This window comes from Tachysurus fulvidraco, chromosome 11 (genome assembly GCF_022655615.1).
Source record: "Tachysurus fulvidraco isolate hzauxx_2018 chromosome 11, HZAU_PFXX_2.0, whole genome shotgun sequence".
NCBI classification, from domain to species: Eukaryota; Metazoa; Chordata; class Actinopteri; order Siluriformes; family Bagridae; genus Tachysurus; species Tachysurus fulvidraco.
The window spans coordinates 24547425-24562260 of NC_062528.1; the positions used below are offsets into that span (position 1 = coordinate 24547425).

General features: G+C 39.3%; 2 protein-coding genes across 5 annotated transcripts in view; one reads left to right on the forward strand and one right to left on the reverse strand.

Annotated features, from left to right (window-relative positions):
• The window catches only part of LOC113637723, a 9396-nt gene extending 929 nt beyond the window's left edge, over positions 1-8467 (forward strand). For 3 of the 4 annotated variants that reach the window (XM_047820577.1, XM_047820581.1, XM_047820578.1), the window contains exons 3-5: positions 4493-7100; positions 7291-7573; positions 7670-8467. In XM_047820577.1, the coding sequence (XP_047676533.1) occupies positions 6802-7100; positions 7291-7573; positions 7670-8452 (1365 nt within the window). In that variant the 5' untranslated portion in view covers positions 4493-6801 and the 3' untranslated portion in view covers positions 8453-8467. The remainder of the gene's footprint in view (positions 1-4492; positions 7101-7290; positions 7574-7669) is intronic. The other variant, XM_047820580.1, reaches the window with a different exon arrangement.
• A 903-nt stretch (positions 8468-9370) lies between these two features.
• LOC113637408 (tripartite motif-containing protein 16-like) lies at positions 9371-13625 on the reverse strand. Its single transcript, XM_027138040.2, has 6 exons — positions 13035-13625; positions 11989-12084; positions 11282-11515; positions 10934-11093; positions 10514-10573; positions 9371-10116 (listed from the first exon to the last, which is right to left on the reverse strand). The coding sequence occupies exons 1-6, from the start codon at positions 13623-13625 to the stop codon at positions 9590-9592; spliced, it is 1668 nt and encodes a 555-aa protein (XP_026993841.2). The 3' UTR covers positions 9371-9589.
• Between the last annotated feature and the right edge of the window lie 1211 nt (positions 13626-14836).

Sequence of the window (14836 nt, forward strand, 5' to 3'; positions counted from 1 at the left end):
CTTTTATTTTTACAAACTGTTTATATACGCTATATTCAAAAGCATTCACTCGTCTGCCTTCACATGCAGATGAACTTGAGTAACATCCGATTCTTAATCTATAGGATTTAATATGATGTTGGCCCAAACTTTTTCAGCTACAACAGCTTCAACTCTTCTGGGAAGGTTTAAGAGTGTGTTCGAGAAAATTTTTGACCATTTCTCCAGAAGCGCATTTGTGAGGTCAGACACTGATGTTGGACAAGAAGGCCTGGATTACAGTCTCTGATCTAATTCATCCAAAATGTGTTCTATAGGGTTGGAGTCAAAACTCTTGTGCAGGACAGTCGAGTTCTTCCACACTAAACTCACTTATCCATGTCTTTATGGATCTTGCTTTCTGCACTTGTGCTTAGTCATGTTGGAACAGGAAAGGGCCGTCCCCAATCTGCTCCGACAAAGTAGGTAGCATGAAACTGTCCAAAATGTTTTGGTATGCTGAAGAATTAAGTGTTCCTTTCACTAGAGCTAAGGGGCCAAGCCCAACTACAGTACTTAAACACAACCCCACATAATATTCCCCCTCCAAAAAACTTTACACTTGGCACAATGCAGACCAGTACCGTTCCCCTGGTAACCCCCAAACCAGGCTTGTCTATAGGATTGCCAGACAGTGAAGCGTAATAAGTCACTCCAGGGAACAAGTCTTCACTGCTCTAGAGTTCAGTGGCTCCGTGCTTTACACCACTGCATCCCATGCTTTGCATTGCACTTGCGTATGTAAGGCTTGGATGCAGCTGCTCGACCATGAAGCTCTCTGTGCACTGTTCTTGAGCTAATCTGAAGGCCACATGAAGTTTGGAGGACTGTTGCTATTGACCCTGCAGAAAGTTGATAACCTCTGTGCACTATGTGTCTCAGCATCCTCTGACCTGCTCCGTGGTTTTACATGTTCTATCACTTGGCTGAGTTGCTGTCGTTCCCAATCGCTTCCACTTTGTTATAACACCTTTAACAGTTTACTGTGGAATATTTAGTAGTGAGGAAATTTCCCGACTGAACTTATTGCACAGGTGACATCCTGTCAAGGTACCATGCTGGAATTCACTGAGCTCTTGAGAGCAACCCATTCTTTCACAAATGTTCGTAAAAGCAGTCTGCATAATTGGAACACCTGAATAGCAAAACAGCAATAAATTAACTTGCATTTAGTGTTGGGAAATAAGGATTCCTCCTTATCATAATAGATTTCTTTGTCTTGCTTGTCCTTATTATAAGCTGCTTATTCCATGTCTATAAACAGGTTTCAACTGTTATACAGTATCCTAATATAGAACACAGGCATGTGGCCACAGTTGTTTTTCCTCAGCCCAGGGATGAAGACCTAAAATTTCATTTAAAGTGTTTAGATGCAAAAGCCTGTAAGTGGTGTTTAAAATTTTCTTCTGAAATGGGCATTTTCCCAGGCTCCTTTGTGCTGTCCATTAATTCCACTTTAGTGGCATGAAATAACTTAATTTTATTGCCATTAAAGTGAATAATCTGAACATAAACATTGGCACCTAAGAAAATTGCTCATTTTATAAAAAAAAAAAATCCAAATGGATTAGAGGCTTTTGCACCTGAACTCTTCATATTTCCAATATGACTCAAATTTCCTTTGATTATTATTACTCGTTAAACGCATGATTATTTAGTGTTGTAGTTGGTGGAGGTCATTTTGAACTATTTTGTAGACTGTATTACTGTACAACGAATTATAAATCTTTGTTGGCAATTTTTTTTTTGGCGTATTAACTAATTATTTTGGCTGTATTTATTCTATAGGAGTAAACTACGGAGTAGTTTTATTCATACCAAAATGACGTATTTTATAAGCTCAGTAAAAGGTATTTTGCAGCCTAGTTCTTTACAAAGAGCCATGAGAAATAACAAATCATCTAGAGTACAAGTACCTGAAATCTATACTTTAGTACAGTACAGTACTTAGCCTTACAATAACACACTTCATTTCCATCACTGACTGCTTGTATTTCTATGTATGTGAAAAAAAGACTACACTTTGGTTATATTTATTAAATGACAAAAAGCTGATTTTATTACACACTTTAGATTCATGGTTAAGGTCACTGGTTCACTGTCAAGAAAAAAAGGTTTTTACATTACAGTTCATCATCAGAATTTTCAAAGTCACTGTCACTATCATAGTCATCAGCTGACGATTTGTTTAAAAAGTTGATGTTCTCAGCTCCAGACAAAACATGCAGGTAACAGTCTCTTGCTTGCACCCTCATATCTCTGATTTTATGTTGCTTTCTGTGGATGATGCTCTGCAGACCTTTTAAACCTTCTTCACTTAGGCCACATTGCGAATCTTAAAAAGAAAAACAAAATAACATTAAGCCTCCATTAGAAACCTTATAAAAAATCATCATTGTTGTGTATTCTTATTTGAGCTTTTTACTTTAATGATTAGACAGGACATGTCCTATATGCACTAGTCAAAACAGTCAGACTCTTACTAACAGTAAAATAAAGATACTGTAAGCTTACAGTTGTGATGGCTGAAATAACTAAACTTATAACATTCTTTCTCAGCTATGGAACTGGAACTGTGTTTTCAGTTCATTTTCCAGAAAAAAAATGGGGCAGCCCTTTGTTTATGCTTATGTTTGTGCCATATATTACAAATTCTTACTTTTCAGACTCTCGCTGGCAAACAAGCAGGACAGTTCTCGGAGGGTCTCTGCACGAGTTGAAAGATATTTCCAATGTTGATTCATCTCTGCAACAACAATTTTCTGCTCCTCCTGAAGTCGCCTTAGTGACATGATGATGTCGAATGCCTTTCATTTTGTCCTTAAATCAACTGTGTCTAGAATGCATGAGAAAAAAATTACGTCATATTGGGTTTCAGATTGACATTTGTGGCATTGTCGCTGATGTGTCATTATGTAAAAGAATTGTCAGACTAGTGTACATACAGTACCACTGTGTGGTAGCTGCCATGGCCAAGCTGTCTCACCAGACAAAATGGTTTCCAAGCACAGAGTTTCTGTTTTTGGAACCATTATGTTGTATTTCTCCACAACCGATGTCAGGATCCCCTTGTCTTCCCTGATCTTGCGGCGGATCCTGGCACGGCCTTTGTTGCCATCTGTATCTTTAAAGAGATGCTGGGAACGCCTCTTGATACTCACCAGCACCTCAATTCTGCTGGCCAAAGCTTCAATATCACTTGTGGTGGTTGTTGTTGTTGCTGAGAAGAAATTACAACAAGAGTAACAATTACAATTAATTACAACTAAATGTATTACTAGTAACATAAATATACACAGTATACACACACATTAGTCATTTCCTCACCGTGTGCCCACTCCTTTACATCATTGACAAAGTCTTCAAATTGGCTCTGTGTCACTGTCAGTTCGACCTTCATGCACTCTAGGTTTTGCAACTGGCTTTGCAGAGCTTTCGTGGTCTGAAATGACAAGAAATCACAGATAGTAAAAAAAACAAACAAATCTTCAAAATACAGGGTTAATTAAAAAAGAAAACTCCAGCCAAGTCACAAGTATTATATTCACAATCAACTTAGATAACTCACAGTCACTGACTCATTCCATGACAATGCTTGAGAACTGAAGCAATGCGTCATGATATCGGTTCATTCGTTTTGAATAACCCTGTACAGCTTCAAAAGTGAACGACATTCATTACTGAGCATCTAAAACTAAACTTACCTTCTGATATCGGTGGCTCAGTGCGGTGGCCAAATTGTTGAACTTTTGTTGATTCCAGCGCATGGCCATGAGAGTCAGAAAATATCATGTTACCATATTCTCCCTGTAATGATGTAACAAGTGCAGTAGAAGGTCATTTTAGTCGTGTTTTGTGGTCACTGCAATCCTGGAGAGGAAAGCATTGCACTGTTCCACCTCTTCTCCTAGTGTTAAACCAGCCCCATCCTGATATTCTCCACTCCATTTTACCTGATTAGGAATGAAAAAGAATATATATATTGATATTCATTTGCAGATTTTATTAATCTCATAGCAAAGTTCACCTACTTCACACTTAAAATCATGGGCTTTGGCATGGAAGAAGGTGCTGGAGCTCTGGGCAACTTTTTGCAATTCTTTTTTTCACATCCATAAAAAAAAGTGATTTGCCTACTAGCCAGCCATTTTTGCAGGTACAGGGGATAAGCAAAAATTCCCCCCCTGTACATATTTAAAGCACAGAGTAGCACTCCATGCCGACACAGTGCAAGCTCCAGTCCCTCCTCGTCTACCTTGCTAGCAGATCTTTGGGAGGTCTCTCTGGCTGCTGACCACTCCCCTCCAGAAACACCTCTTCTGCTGACCTATTTGTAGTTGGATGCAATTGTACTCCTGTATAAAGTCTAATCATCTGCGATTTTACAATTCAATTCAATTCAAGTTTATTTGTATAGCGCTTTTTACAATAGACATTCACAGTCTAACTCACAGTCTTTTGCTTTGCTTTTCAGATCAGTGACGTACATGTCGATTGTTTCTGCAGACCTTTGTTATCTCGTGAAAAACACGTGTCTGATGTACGGTAGGTTTTTCTGAGGCTCACAGTAATTTTTAAACTTGTCTTTTAGTCCTTGTATTTTATTTCTCTCCTCTTTTGAGAACTCAAATGTATTCCATACTTTTATGGCCTTTTCCCCCGCCACGTGGGCCACGTACAGAAATGTAGCACACTGCACCGTCTCAGACTTCTCTGCTAGCTAGCGACAAAAGTTCCAACCTCTGTATCCAGTTCTTACAATTTTCTGAGACTTAATTGCAGAATCAATGGTGGTGGTGGCTGTAACTGTGCCATCCTCTTTTTCTGCGTTTATATCAGTTTTATTCTGACACCATGTTCTGTTCTTTAGACAGACAAACGAACAAGAGCTGCTGCTCCTTCACATTACTTTATTTTACTGACTTCAGTAACAAAACATGACTCTGGATATCGTTGTGTCAGATAAACACTAGATGTCCTCATAACCCCATATATGTAGAACATATTCAATATGTTACACACAATAACAACATAAACATTCATACACAATAACATCATAAACATTCATACACAATAACATCATAAACATTCATACACAATAACACCATAAACATTCTTACACAATAACACCATAAACATTTTTAACAACATAACAACATAAACTCATTTTTGGATAAAATAATCAACTGTCATATCCTGTTTCACTTAACATAACATAACATGACATGATATATATCATGACATGACTTAACATGACTTGACATACACTGTATTTACTGTAAATTTACAAATAATTCCTAACAGTATTGTGGTGTATTTTCATAAAACATTGTCATACTGTGTACTTTATTAAATGACTGTAAATGTACAGTATTTCTTATATTTTAGCCACTTGATCTGTAATACATTATTATACTGTTGACGTGTTGCATCGTGGGAGTGATTTGGCGTTCAGTTTAAAGTTTGTGTGTGTACGGTTCAGAGCTGTGATGATGTGAACAGACATGAACAACACTTGAGTTGTTGAGGTAAGATTTTTACAAATATCTTTCTTGTGTATTTAAAGTGTATAGTTTAAAAAGGAACACATTCATTTAAAATAAACTTTAAAATTTAAATGACAGAAAGAATACACAAAAGACTAAAGTTACATCAGAAGGCAGTCAGTACAGACATTACTGTGAAGCAGCTCTATGGCACTAAAAGCTTAACAAGAAGGGATTAAAGAAAGAAAGAGAAAGATCAGTCTTTATATCAGTCTTTGTATCAGTCTTTATATCAGTCTTTATTTCAGTCTTTGTATCAGTCTTTGAAGGCACTGTGAATCACAACTAATGGAGTGAAACCTAAGAGAAAAAGGAGAAAACACAGAGTATAAGTTTTGCTCTTATGCTTTAGTGCTTTAAAATAAAGTGCATTAATCATAAAAATCTCACATACAAAAACTGTTGAAACTACACGAACATTACTATTTTATAGAAACTCCTTCATCAATCGATTATTGACCTTTTCAATAGAATGAACAAAAAAATACTGAGTTATTTTCTGGAGTAAAGGAAACAAAATAATTGATTGATCTTTCCTGTTCAATCACAAAAACGACAAGGTTTCAAAACTTTCAAGAGCCGATTTGATAAACGGATTCAAAGAATCGATTCATTCCCAAACGACACACCAACACTATTTACCCCAGCGAAATCTCTAAGTCAGGGCTATTCAATTAGTTTGTCATGTGGGTCAGTTCATGAAAAGTGTCCCAAACGAGGCCCGTGTTGTATTTTGAAACTGCATTAGAACATGAACTGAAATTTAAGTGCAAATAAAATTGTTTCATGGTGTTTTTTCTCTCACAGGAGCGCGTGCTCGCGTCACTCGAACAAAGTCACGTGACTCCTGCTCTGTACTGCGACTGCGCAGAAGACTGAACTGAGAGAAAATACAGTTTATTACAGTTTTTTCCAATTGCTAACACACTAAAATGACAAGCACAGCACAATTATTTAAACTGACACACAGAGAGCAAAACTTCTTCTCAAGTCTCCAAAGGTCTAAACACATTTTCTGCCTTACACACATTGTGCATTTCGAAATGGCACTTTTTAAATTCCCTGAACACAGTTCTCTGCATAAGACGCAACAATCTGACATAAAGTCACATGTTTGCTATTTCAAAACACTGCCATTCAAAATGACACTAAATGAGCTAATTGGCCAACTACATGAGCCACCTGGCCAAACACCTCAATGGTTAATTGTTAACACTTCAGTCAGGATGTAAGCACTATGAAAAGACCACAGGTGACAGCCTTTTTTTTTTACTACAACAACAATGGAAGACATTGCAGAAAGAGGAAGAGGAAGAGGAGGTTGAGAATAAGAGGGGGAGGAAGAGTGAGAGGTAGAGCAGGTAGAGGAGTTCATGGTCAAAGAAGACAAACACTTTCAAATGAAATCAGAGCAACCTTAGTAGATCATGTCATCAACCATGGGCTGACAATGCGTGAGGCTGGACAGAGAGTGCAGCCAAACTTGAGCCGTTTTACTGTCGCATCTGTCATCCGGACCTTTAGACTGGAGAACAGGTATGTAACCAGAATTTCATGTAGTACACATGTAGTATACCCCATGTCATAGTGTATCAGTTGGGTGACACCTGTTTACTTCATGAACTGTACAAGTTTCCTGTACAATGTACTCTACTGTGGGGGAAATATTTAGGCTGCATTGTTCAAGCCCTATACTGTATATATTTTTATTTTATTTTTTCTAAAGGACTGAGAGACGACACTATGGTGGAGGAAGGGGCCAAATGTTCACCGGGGTACAGGAAGCTGCCATTGTAAACTTGGTTTTGGAAAATAATGAAATCAGATTACAAGAAATTCAAAGCCACATCATTCAAGACAACACCTTATTCAGCAACATTCAACGAGTCAGTCTGTCCACATTGGCTCGCATTCTCAAGCGAAACCAAATCAGAATGAAACAACTTTATAAGATGCCATTTGAGAGAAACTCTCAAAGAAACAAAGAGTTCAGACAAGCATATGTGGATGTAAGTACTATATTGACTGCAGTAAACTACACACAACATTGTTTCCCAGTGTACTGGATAACACCATATTGACTGATTTTTGTTCTTTGTTTTCAGGTAGTACTGGAAATGGATGCTCATGCAATCCCACATGAGTTCATCTTTATAGATAAGACTGGGTTCTACCTAGCAAAGTCCAGAAGAAGGGGGAGAAACGTCATTGGCCACAGAGCCATTATAGATGTTCCTGGCCAACGTGGTGGAAACATCACAATGTGCGCTGCCATCTCTAGTATGCATGGTGTCCTCCACCGTCATGCCAACCTTGGACCATACAACACAGCCCATATTCCCACATTTCTGGACAGACTTCACAACATTCTCATACCACCAGAGTGTATGAATGATGCAGACCATCAAAGAAACCGGTACGTTGTAGTATGGGACAACGTGAGCTTTCATCGTGCATCCCCAGTCCAACACTGGTTTGCTGACCACCCAACATTTCTCGCGCAATACCTCCCACCACATTCACCATTTCTGAACCCCATAGAAGAGTTCTTTTCGGCATGGCGGTGGAAGGTATACGACTGGCAGCCGTTTGTGTGCATGCCTCTTGTGCAGGCAATGGAAGAGGCATGTGATGAGATTGATGTGGGTGCAATTCAGGGATGGATAAGGCACTCAAGGCACTTCTTCCCTCGATGTCTGGCAAGGGAAGATATTGCTTGTGATGTTGACGTTGTTGCCAGACCCGGCTGTGCGGCAGGCAAGATGCTGCCTAATTATTTTTCTTGCCTCTTTTTTTACTGTAATATATTTTTGATGAGCTCGGTCACTCGGGAGGAGCTCAGAGTAGAGCCGCTGCTCCTCCACATCGAGAGGAGTCAGTTGAGGTAGCTCGGGCATCTGTTTCGGATGCCTCCTGGACGCCTCCCTGGGGAGGTGTTCCGGGCATGTCCAACCGGGAGGAGGCCCCGGGGAAGACCTAGGACACGCTGGAGGGACTATGTCTCTCGGCTGGCCTGGGAACGCCTCGGTATTCCCCCGGAAGAGCTGGAGGAAGTGTCTGGGGAGAGAGAAGTCTGGGCATCCCTGCTTAGACTGCTGCCCCCGCGACCCAGCCCCGGATAAGCGGTAGAAGAAGAAGAAGAAGAAAATATTTTTCATGAAATTTTCTTTCAGTTTACTGTTTTTTGTAAGAATATTTTGTTCAGTCCCATGTAAATATATCTGCTGTGCATATCTTGCACTGACTTGTTTACTGTAATGAAAAAATAAATAAATAAATTTTGCAATAACGTGTGTATCTGCAAATATTTCTGTGCATGTGAACAATCTGATACATATTTTAGTATTATGGCAAAGATACTAAAGATGGGGGTGCTTTTCATTATGCCCAACCGTGTGCAGTTGGTTAGGCAAAAATCTGGTAATATGAATGAAGTGTGTGCCATTTCATGCAAAAGTTTGATTTTGATAATGCTATGTGTAGTTTCGGCTGCAGTGCTTCATTTTGCAAGATATATGAGGTATTTTGCAGTTTGGGTGTGTGAATTGTGTTAAGTATTTTGAGAAAACCAGACTAGTTTTAAAAATTGTGTGTTAGAATTGGAAAAAACTGTAACAGTTTATTCTTCCACTTCTGAAGTCTGTCATCATATTATAAAGGATTGAGGAAGGAGTCTGAATAATTCCAGAGTGCACTGTATGTTAAGTGGACTGTTAAGCAGAACATTGTTAAAGATATAAGATAATAAAGGTCTTTTTACACACAGTAGGTTGAGTTTCCACCAGCAAGCAGCACAGAAAGACAGAGCAGTTTGAGTAAAGTTTATTATTTCTGAGGAGACATTAAACATTTTTATATCAACTATAATAAACCCATCCTAATAGTGCATACAGTTAAATAGTCTGTTTCTACATTCTGCATTCATTACTGTTCCAGTTTCTGCACACAAAATGTCCAGTGTAGCTCAGGGACAAATTAAATCTCACACCCACTTATAGTTTTTTATAAACACTTTTACTAACTTCTTATTTTGGATCACAAAACCTCACAGATGAGCTATAACGCAACATCCTGAATCCAGCGTATAGAGGCTGAGTGAATGTGGTGTGGACTCTGTGGATGAGCCTCATGGTGTCAGTGACGCTGTAGAAGGACAGAGTTCCTGCACTGTGATCCACATACACTCCTATTCTAGAGGATGATGGACATCGGAGTTCAGTCTCAATGTTGTTGTGATAGAAAGCGACAGAGGAAGAAGAACACCACAGACTCCAGGACTGACTGTTGTCTCCAAACACACACTCATTACCCTGTCCTTTCCTGCTGATCTCTTTATATGACACTGATATGTACACAACACCTCTCCTCTCCACCTCCCAGTAACAGCGTCCACACACACTCTCCTTACACAACACCTGAGTCCAGGAGTCAAATCTCTCTGGATGATCAGAGTATCGCTGTTCTGTCTCACTGCATGTCACCACTCTGTTCTCCTCAGACAGAATGAGTTGATGATGTGCTGTGTTTGGATCCAGAGTCAGATAACAGAAATCTACAGTAATAAAATGTCCACATGTTAGATGTTTATCACAGGATTTATAATAAGTGTGTGTGAGACACCTGTCTGTGTTTCTATCCTCCTAATGCAGCTCTATAAACATGGATCAGATATAGATCAACAATACAGACATTTTAACACTGTGTGTGTGTGTCTCTGTGTGTGTATGTGTCTGTATTTATGTCTTTTTGTGTGTGTGTGTGTGTGTGTGTGTGTGTGTGTGTGTGTGTGTGTGTGTGTGTGTGTGTGTGTGCGTATGTGTGTCTCTGCGTGTGTGTATGTGTCTGTGTGTGTTTGTGTATGTATGTGTCTTTGTGTGTGTGTGTGTGTGTGTGTGTGTGTGTGTGTGTGTGTGTGTGTGTGTGTGTGTGTATGTGTGTGTAAAACCTACATTGCAGAAAATCTTCTCTACTCTTTGGTTCTGAAGGTAAAATCATCTGAACTGCTGCAGCTTTGGAGACACAGAGACAAAATGGAGACACAGAGACAAAATGGAGACACAGAGACAAAATGGAGACAGAAAAATGAGGTGGAAACAGTTTAAATTGTGAATGTGAAAAATTTGCTTCCTCACTTTTATTTCAGACGTCAACAACGTCACCATCTCAATTTATTCATCAGCTACGATTTTCTCCACAAATGTAAGATTTGTACTTTGTTTGTCTGCTAAATTGATCTTGATGTCATTTACAAGACTGATGCTAATACTGTGTGATTTTCTGCAGTCTTGTTCCTGCTTACTTCTTATTTCTGTTAGATGAATTTTATGGCTCTTTTTACTGTGATACAGAAACAATGTTTGTTTGTTCACCTTGTGGTCTGATTTTGTTGAATTCCTCCTCACAGATTTGTTCGACTCGTTTTTTCAGATCTGAGAGAGATTTCCTCACTCCATCAAATGAGAGATGTTGATTGACAGTGAAGCTGGGTGAGTCGTCACATCCAGGAGAAACACAGAGAGACGGGAAACTCTACAGAGAGGAAACACATCATAGAGAAGGAGAAAAGTGGACGAGAGGAACGAATGAATCTCAGACTGAATCAGAACAAAGACACACTTGTGATCTCAGACAGGAACATTTCTTGTTGCTGTAATGAGCTTTTAGGAGGAAACTTTGTGAGGAACAGCGCCCTCTGTAGATCAGACAGTGAGTGTTACCTGGAGGAAGTGGATGTCATCGTGTGTGTGTGAAAGCTGCTCCATCTCAGTGACTCTCCTCTGAAGATCAGTAATCTCCTGCTCCAGTTGATTCAGGAGTCGTTCAGCTCGACTCACATCAGCTTTCTCCTGAGCTCTGATCAGCTCCGTCACCTCCGAGCGCTTTTTCTCCATGGAGCTGATCATCTCAGTAAAGATCCTCTCATTGTCATCTACTGCTTCCTGTGAACATATCTGTAAGGACACACACACACACACACACACACACACACACACACACACACACACACACACACACACACACAGACACACACATACACAGACACACACAGACACACAAAGACACACGCACACAAACACACACACACACACAAAGGCACGCGCACACACACACACACACACACACACACACATACAAAGGCACGCGCACACACACAAACACACACATACACACACACGCGCGCACACACAAACACACACAGACACAGACACAAACACACACACACACACACACACACACAGACACACAGACACACACACACACACACACACAGACACACACACACACACCCAAACAGACAGACAGACAAACACACACAGACACACACACACACACACGCATACAGATCCATTTAAAGATCAACTCTTTCTCTCACAGTGACTCTATAATGTGTGTGTTTATGTGAATCTCTCAGTTTCCTCCTCACCTTAATAATGTCCACAGTCTGTTTCAGCTCCTGCACCTTCTTCAGGTTCTCCTGGATCCTCTGCTGGGTTTTTATCTGATCCTCCTTTAATTCATTCTGAGACCAAATAAAATAGGTTTAATTAATAGAAATAAAAGTAAAATACAAAGAATTGTAGCTGTAATTAAATAAGAAACTACTACATTGTCCCCAGCACACATCATCACACTCATCACCCTCTCCTTTCCTGCTGATCTCTTTATATCAGATTGCTCTTAACATGGTGCCCTGTGATGATGTGGAGTCCCACCAGGGGGAACTCTCCTGGTTACCACCAGAGGCTCCTCAACCTGGATCAGGACAAATATATCTAGACCAAACTATGAGCAGAAGCTTCCCAGATCTCCAGATCAGGGTTCTTTTTACATTTCCACAATCACTTTCACTCACTTGTTTAGTTGAAGGTGTTGTTTGTACTCGAAAATGACCTTAAACATCTTCCACTGGTATTACACCATATGTTATATGTAGATATATAGTATTTTACATTTTACATTAATATTTTTATATATTTTAATATATTATTCATTTATTTTTATTCTTATTTTTATTATTCTATTATATGTTTATTTCTTTGTTCTCTTTCTTCTGTTTCTATACTTCTGTAAAGTTGCTTTGAGACAATATGAATTGTTAAAATAAACTGAATTAGAATTCAAATTAGAATTTGTAGTGTGTGTGCATATATCAATATAAAGTACATATAAATGTGTCTTAAAGAAGCTTCAACACTTTTAGAAGTAAAACAAAATAGACTTTGTAATCAGAATAAAATGACACATGTCCGTGTTAAATATCATCATCGTTGTCATGTCGTTGGCTGTTTAAAGTACACTGACTGGTCTGACCTGTTTCACACGTCTTTACAAAACTTTGACTTTTAATAAAAATCCACCTTACACTGAATGACAGTCATATAACCAATCAGATCACCTCAATAGAAAATAGATTAAAAATAGAATTTGTAGAAATTTACTTAAAAAAGAATAATAATATCCAGTTCTCACCTGTTTTTTAGTTCTTTCTGCTTTAGCTGAAACTGTATCATGACCTTTGTGTTGATCCATCGTACACAAGTAACAGATGAAGCTTTGGTCAGTACGACAGTAGATCTCCATCAGTTTGTCATGTTCAGAGCAGATCTTCTCTTGGAGCTCTGCACAGGCTTCAACTAACTTGTGCTTCTTAAAGGCAGGAGACTGATAGTGAGGTTTAAGATGATCTTCACAATAGGAGGCCTGACAAACCAGACAGGACTTGACGGCTTTGTGTTTTCTCCCTGTGCAGGAATCACACTCCACATCTCCAGGTCCAGCGTAACAGTGAGCAGGAGAAGCAGCTTGGAGTTCAGTCGTCTTCAGTTTCTCCACCACTTCAGCCAGCATGTTGTTCCTGCGTAGAACAGGCCTTGGAGTGAAAGTCTCTCTACACTGAGGACAGCTGTAGACGCCCGTCAGATCCTCCTGATCCCAGCAGCCATTAATACACACCTTACAGAAACTGTGACCACAGGGAGTAGTCACTGGGTCATTCAGGAGATCCAGACACACTGGACAACTGAACTGATCGTGATGTACTGAAATACTGGCCTCTGCCATTTTCCTGCACTCACACTGAGAGAGAGAGAGAGAGAGAGAGAGAGAGAGAGAGAGAGAGAGAGAGAAAGAGAGAGAGAGAGAGAGAGATCTATAAGTTTTGTTTTCTATGAAATGAACTTCCTAGTTCAGTGTGTTAAAGTGTAACAGAGAGAGGAGGTGTGGCTTTCCAGAGAAAAGGAGCTCAGACTTTAAAGAGAAAGTGAAGTTACACAACAGGAGAGAGATTTTCTTTAATGTAAAGAATCTCCTCTGTGATTTAAGTTTTTATCAATTGAAATGATTTTTCCATGTATTTGAATAAGGTAAATCATCACATTATATTTATAATATTCAGACACTTTTTACACAGCATATTACATCTCGTCACATTACAGCACCTCAGTCTTGTTCATTAGGGATACATTTTTGGGATAAATAGTAGTAGTAGTAGTAGTAGCCTTTGTCACTGGTCACAGGTACCAGCAAAATTAGCCATGAACCTGCCCATACATATAATACATACAATATAACAATATTATATGATAGCTTCAATCTAGAGAGTTTATCTGTTTTTAGATCTTCACAGGTGCAGAATCTTGGCATCTTTATTGATCAGCACTTAAAATTTGACAAACACATCTCGTCCGTTATTGGGTCTAGCTTTTACCAACTGCGGATTCTCTCAAAAATTAAACACTTTCTTACCCCTAAGGCCTTAGAAATGGCTGTTCATGCATTTATTACCTCTCGCTTAGATTACTGTAACTCTTTATATTGCGGTATATCTAAAACTCAGATTACACGTCTCCAGCTCATTCAAAATGCTGCTGCCAGATTTCTCTCTAGTTGTCGCAAATATGAACACATCACTCCCATTCTTAAATCGCTGCCGATTTCTCAGAGAATAGATTTTAAGATTTTACTCTTTGTCTATAAGTCTCTCCATAATACCGCTCCTCTCTACTTATCTGAACTTCTTCATCCCTACTTTCCTACTAGAAGTCTTCGTTCATCTGACCAAGCTATGTTGGTTGTCCCTCGTGTACGGCTCAAGCGTAGAGGAGAGCGTTGCCTTTTCTGTGGCCGGTCCTAGACTATGGAACTCCCTGCCACTAGAGATTAGGATGGCACCCACCATTTCTAGTTTTAAGTCCATGCTAAAGACCCACTTATTTTCTTTAGCCTTTTCATGATTGCCTAGGGTTTTATGTCTGTTATATCTTATGGTTTAT